This window comes from Larimichthys crocea, chromosome VI (assembly GCF_000972845.2).
Source record: "Larimichthys crocea isolate SSNF chromosome VI, L_crocea_2.0, whole genome shotgun sequence".
Classification (NCBI taxonomy): domain Eukaryota; kingdom Metazoa; phylum Chordata; class Actinopteri; family Sciaenidae; genus Larimichthys; species Larimichthys crocea.
The window spans coordinates 11,105,833-11,112,333 of NC_040016.1; the positions used below are offsets into that span (position 1 = coordinate 11,105,833).

Sequence of the window (6,501 nt, forward strand, 5' to 3'; positions counted from 1 at the left end):
TAGCCACAATATTAGACATAGATGCTTGTGATGAGGTATGAATATTGGCCAGTATCATGGAGGAACCATTAACCTTCCTTCATGCCAACAACTACTCTACTCCTTCTGTATCGAGAGTCACATTTTTGACTCTTTTATAGTATTGAGTAAAAAAAACAAAAACAAAAAAAACACATGGATGAAGAATAAGTAAATGAATAATATTTGTGACTGGAGATGAGTTCATGAATTTAAATTTTCTAATACAGTATGGCAATGACTGCTTCCACTGAAAACAGAGGTCTCTGCTCTATGTCGTCGCTAAGCATAAAAACATATATATATAATATAAATTATATATATAATATATATATATATATCATATCTATATATATATAATTATCTATAATATATATATCTATATATTAAATATATATATGATTTTATGCTTCTATATAAATATCCATGTATCCAGCAAACAGTATTTGTAGTAAAAACTGCCAATTTCTTGAGAGAGCTTCACACCACATATCTAATAAATAACACAGAATAAAATGGCAAATTCTCCTCAGAGATTTCTCATTTCCTCTTATATGCACAGATAGGTTTCAGTAAGTTTCTAATTAGGTACCTGTACTGTATTAGTCAGCCCGACAGTTGAATGGATGGATGACAGTGAAGGGTCCAGTGTGCTAAGATGAGGATAAGCCTTCATCTGTCTTCATCGCTCCTCTTCAGTTTGAACACCGTTTACAGAGGCAGGTCTGTGCTGTTGTGGCGAGTCTTTCTGGAAGTCCCATCATCCCTGGGCAGAGCTTTCTGCAGGTTGGACATGGCAGCGGTCTTCTTTATGTCAATGACTGCGTAGCATTCACTGCGCCGGGGTACCTGTGGGCCACATTTTTTGGGTGGTAGGCGCTGGTGCTGTGGCTGGGTCTGGGCACCCCCGCCGCTGAGGGCTTGGCAGGGAGGTTCTCCCTCTAGGTCCACCTGGATGTAATTCAGCTGCCGCGATGGAGGCATGTGGCCGTGCTCACAGCCTCCAACCCCTGACCTCGATCGTCTGCGGAAATCAAAGCTAAATATTCGCCCCCCTCTGTCTGGCTGACATGGCCGTGGGTGTGGGGGGCAGGCGTGTCGGAGCCGGGGTGGCTGGACCTGCTCTGTGTTGACATAGTTCTGCAGAGCATCTCTGTGGATGCCCCGACCATCCTGGTGGTACCCGTTGGGTGTCCCAGGGCCTTCTGAGAACTCATACTCATCAAAGTCTTCCTCTTCTTCCTCGTATTCCTCCTCATCCTGCTCATCGTCTTCCTCTTCCTGTTCGTCATCCCGCTGCAGAGCGCTGTACTCCCACACCGGCGGCAGAGAGGGCAGGTTCTCGTAGTTAAGCAGAGCTGTCCGACGATGACCCCCACCCATTCCCCTCTCACAGGGGTAGCCCTGCGGGGGTAGAGACGACGGGCCGTGGGAGTGCGGGTGCAGGAGGGAGTGGGAGTGACTGTCCCCAGTGCTGCTGCTGCTGCTCGAACCCACAGACTGCGACACACTGCTGGGACTCAACCGCTGCTTCCGGACGCTCCTCAGACCGTTGATGTTCTCGTAGGTGAGTTCGCCGCTCTGGCAGCTATCCGGGTGGTCGAGGCCCGGGTGCCGGTGGGTATGGTGATGGAAATGGTGATAGGAGTGAGAGTTGCACAGGTGCATGGAGGGCTCATCTCCCTCCGTCTCTGAGCCTGTTGCACCCTCTACTGGCTGAAGGTTGTGAGGATTGTGCCCATGCCTCTCCCTCTCTCTCTCCAGCAGATGGCGCTGTGCCGGCGTGGGGCCCAGCATGAATTTGACCTCCTGCGAGGACGGCTGTAAGAACACCTGAGGATCGTTATGCTCCTCCAGGGGACGGCACCGCAGGTTGGACTGCGGATTTCCTTGGCCCCCGACAGGCATGGCTCCCCTTGTTGTTTCAGGGAAAGTGCTGGGTCGCACCTCGGGCAGGGAGTGCACACAGTGACGCATAGAGAGATCCCCCTCCATACTAACAGTATTTACATAGGTGTGGGTCTGTCAGGGAATATATAAAAAAAAAAGGAGGGTCAAATTGTGAACTAGCAGAGATACAGTGATCTCTAAGAATCTTGGATAAGTCTTACCTGGTCTTCCAAACCCATGAGACTATGTCCATGATCATCAGCAAGAGAGGGTTGGGAGGAATCACCTCTGATTGGATAACCAGGGTATCCATTGGGAAACGCCTGGACAGGGAACGCTGGAGCTGCGAACACATTTATGTGACAATATTAAGACAGACAAAGGTCACAGGTGAGTTTTGTACATGCCAAACCCGAAGAAACACACCGTCATGAATAGCATCAAGCTTTAAAAAGGGGAAGGAGAATCTTCCAATCAATCCAATGTATTTTAACGTATTTTGTTACATGCACTCCAGCTTGGTCCACTTAGTTTGCTGTGATTTAATTAAAATGTTTGGTTTATAACTGTGATGTGGAAAAACCTTCTTTTGGTTCATCTTCATTTCGATGAATACAACAAACTGTGTGTTACTCCAGGTCAAGAGCCGTATATTATCAGAGGAGTCAGGAACATCTTATCGTTGCCGTCAAAGTCTCCTCACATGAAATATGCCAAGTGTGAAGGATAAAGAGGCCCTCTGAGGTCAACTAACCTCATCAAAGCACGATTTAAAAGTTTCACATCCATAAACTTCTCCCACAACAACTGTAAGTGTAACATTTCAGTATTAATCTGTTCGCTGCAGTTATGGCAAAATAAAAGGAATAAGTCTATTAAAAATATGTCATATTTTATTCCACTAATGTCGTCGGAGGGCTAAACTGGGAATTTGAGGCAGATCACATCAGTGGAACCTAAAAACAACACCGACGCCAACTTTCTTTTACCTGTTGCAAAAGCTGATTTAGCCAGATGATACGATGATGTAATATTAAAAGGTACACCTTCATACGACTATTCAAATAGTTTCTCTTTATGCCAAAAAACTGCTGGCTGGTGCAGTATGTAACTTCTTTAATTTTTTAAATTTAAAACACACTTGGAGAGGGCATCGCTCATTTATTGAGTTCTTACTACATGAGACTTATTTGACTAACAAAACACTCCGAGTGTTATTATAATCGTATTTGCTTTCAAGTGTTCAAAGCGACCTGATAAATTGTCTTATGATATGATGTGAACATGGGAGCTAGAACTCACAATATCTCAGTGTGACAATTTTGTCACAACAGAATCTCTATGAGGACTTTATTAGAAACAAATAGTAACTTTGTAATATGATAATAATATGAAGTGAGTCTGTAGCTCTGCTTGGTGTTATTTGGATATCTCTGTACCTGTGACTCACTGGATTCAATTTAACCTGTGTCTATAAATAGCTTACAAATTCTGCTCATTTTGCTGCTGCATTCAAAATCTACAATTAATCTTAAGAGTATAATTAGCAGAACTCCTACTTTTCTGTGTGTTTGGGTGTGTGTGTGTGGGGTGTGACTCACTGTTGGGAGTCTGTGGTGTGCGAGACATGTCCATCTCTGGTGTGTGACCACTGCGACTCATCATCATAGACTCTTCCACCACGTTGATGCTGTTACATTGCATCAGCTCCTGAAGCAGATTGAAGATCTCTTCTGCCCGGGAGCACTTGAATGCAAAGATTCCTGATCAAAGAAGCAAAATCGCAACATTGTTAGGCACCAAGTAACACAACCAAAAGATAAAGCAGTCCATGGCTGAAGCTTTGATGGAAGACTGAAGTTAGATTTTATCCTTTAACATATTTTATTGCTTCAGAACTAAAGGTTACAAACAAACACACATGGGATGCCTCTTCACAAGTTTTTTCTCCTTCCCAAAAGAGGCCAGTGTGTGCACGATGTACATACTGTATGCGTGCGGAAAGTTGTGCTGCACCCACAGGTTTGATTAACTTCATTTTTACATTCTCAACACAATAATTTCTTTCAGTTCTTATGCAAACCACAGAGAGCAACACTATGAGCGTCCTACAGGGGAAACACGTGCCATGTTTAACCCATATCGAGTCCACCACTTTATAACAGCAGGCTTTTCCGCCTTTAAGTTTGACACATCTTACTATCTAGTTCTGAATGAGCATAACCTGATTTGTACACGGTAACACTGTGACAGTGAGCCAGCATTCACAGAACCAGGACCCTGAAACTGAAGCAGCTAAATGGAGTTCAGCCATGCTTCATTTTCTTATTTACATCTGTGCTTTTCATACTGTAACGTGTCAAAATGTCTTCAGTGGAAAAGACACACAAATGTTTGAAATAGTATATACAGAAAATATCACCGATATCTGAAGGTATGTATCAAACATAACGTCATCGTCATCATGACTCTCTCAGCTGTGTTACTGAAGCAGACAAAATGTTGCTCACCCTGCCCGGTCTGACAGCGACGACCGCTCTCGAAAGAAAACAAGTTGGAGTCGTAGCCGTAGCGTCGCAGGCAGAGATACGGCCACCGGATGGCGTCCCGCTTACGTGTGTGAAGAATGAGCTCAGTCTGGGTGAGCTCCATGATCCCAGAGCCCAGCTCGTTGCCCTCATCGTCCACATTGGTGACCTGGGTCAGGGAGGAGAAATGTAATGTGAGGATACACTGTAAAATTGTTTATTACAGCATAACGGAAACAAAAAGTAAAAGTTGCGCTGTTATACAGGTGATTAAGTTGTTGAATATAAAGTTATTTTGTTGGTATTGACCTTAAATTTGGTGAGATGGTTGTCTCGGATGGGGTCTCTGTACAGACAGCTCCAACAGCTCCCCATAGCTTCAGCAGGCCAGCTGAAACCTGTCAGAGAAACAAACATCACCACTCGTTTCCATTATCAATATCAGAGACTTAAAGCAAAGTTATCCAACTCGGACAAAACAACGCTGAACGCCCACTTCAGGGAGCAGACACACACAAACTTCTTACTCAGTCCAGGCCATCAGTGTAAAGGGATTCACGTCTCAATCCCAGGATCTTCGACTGGGCATCGTCGTCACAAGCCAGTTGGTTTGTTGGACTGACATCTTTAAGAGAAGCATGATGTTCTCCCCCCTGAAACAACAATCAGATTTAGACATTAAACTTGTATGTCAGTGCATAAACCTGATACTGAACCTGTTGCATGTCATTTCCTGTTATCCACTTTAAAAAATAAAAAAAAAACACCTTAACATTAACTACAGTTTAAGGATATTTAAAATCATGATCATAAAAACATTTAACACTTTTTTAGTGATGAAGTTACCGAGACAGTTGGTTGTTTTTGAGCTTTTCCCTGCCTCAAAAAAATGACAAAATCCCTCTTATACGTAACTAAATGACTGCATATACTGATTCAGTTTACTCAGTCATTTCGTTATATATAAATGAATCAGTATCTGACCTCACTTAGCAGACTGTGTATCGATCACAATATTAAACCTACATGTAAAATTAATAATTTAATTCATGGTGCAATGTATATTGTTTTAGTCCCACAATAATGGGACTATAGCATGCTGTTATGCTGTGTTGTTATGAATAAAAAATGATCCGAATGGTTTTCCAGATTTTAAATTGAGCACTGATGTTGGCAGATAACCTGAGGTGAGAGAAAAAGTTGAACGAAAAGCTACTAAGTGGACCTTTGAGATGAGATTATATTATCTCCTATACACATATTATAAATTATAAGAAAAACAATATTTTTTTAAGTTATTACTAAAAGTGGCTGTATTAAACATCAATATGTACATCTTAAGATCAGTAGTGTAAAAAAACAAAAAACAAAAACAAACATAACATCTCACACATCTGGAATTTGAGCTTCTAGACTAAATGGACACAAAACAGACCAAAAAAAAAATAAATAAAAAATGTCTCCTGGTTTCTTCCTCACATCTGCACCAGTGATCATCCTGTGATTTCTTGCTCCCTGTCACCCTCACACAGCCTCCAAACACATCTCACATCAACACCGCCGCATTATGTGAGCTCTAACCTGGGCCTCCACATCTGACTGGAGATGCCAGGCTGCTGGACTCACTCACACTCACACACACACATATTTATATATTTATATATATATAATCACAGCTACCTAGAGGCTAAAAGAGCTCAGCTACGTTACACACTTGTCATACAGCCAGTGATTGAATTGAATGGGCTTTCCCTTCATCTGAGCTAGGATAATAATCCACAGCCTTTTTTTTCTTTTTTTTGGCCCTCCCTCCTTCCTTCCTTCCTCTGCTCAATTGTCCCAGCCGACGCAGAGCCCCAAAAACAAGCCGACAGAGGCTTCATCTCCCCATCAATGTGCAGAGCCCCTCGGTTACAGCCATGCTACCATGAAACACTAAATGCACAAACCAAACACGGTCCATTTGTTCTCATTGGTGCGAGGATACAATAGCGTGAGCATAGAGCAGTCAGTGGAGAACGACAGCGATGGTTTGCTACTCACATGTCTGGCACGGATTTTTTTT

At 42.8% G+C, this 6,501-nt stretch overlaps 1 protein-coding gene across 2 annotated transcripts; it reads right to left on the reverse strand.

Moving 5' to 3' along the window:
• Window positions 1-705: 705 nt before the first annotated feature.
• Window positions 706-6,501, reverse strand: frs3 (fibroblast growth factor receptor substrate 3). 2 transcript variants are annotated; one of them, XM_027279380.1, is made up of 7 exons: window positions 6,480-6,501; window positions 4,964-5,089; window positions 4,746-4,834; window positions 4,419-4,605; window positions 3,510-3,671; window positions 2,130-2,251; window positions 706-2,040 (listed from the first exon to the last, which is right to left on the reverse strand). In XM_027279380.1, the coding sequence occupies exons 3-7, from the start codon at window positions 4,809-4,811 to the stop codon at window positions 730-732; spliced, it is 1,848 nt and encodes a 615-aa protein (XP_027135181.1). In that variant the 5' UTR covers window positions 4,812-4,834; window positions 4,964-5,089; window positions 6,480-6,501; the 3' UTR covers window positions 706-729. The 2 variants fall into 2 exon arrangements, with proteins under 2 accessions (XP_027135181.1, XP_019118058.1); XM_019262513.2 differs by lacking the exon at window positions 6,480-6,501 and having other exon boundaries at window positions 4,964-5,384.

Coding starts and splice junctions, on each gene's coding strand:
- frs3 (XM_027279380.1), bottom strand. CDS start 4,811: ATGGGGAGCTGTTGGAGCTGTCTGTACAGAGACCCCATCCGAGACAAC. Junction 4,606..4,745: donor ACCATCTCACCAAATTTAAG/GTCAATACCAAC, acceptor TCCCTGACCCAG/GTCACCAATGTGGACGATGA. Junction 2,041..2,129: donor TCATGGGTTTGGAAGACCAG/GTAAGACTTATC, acceptor ATTCCCTGACAG/ACCCACACCTATGTAAATAC.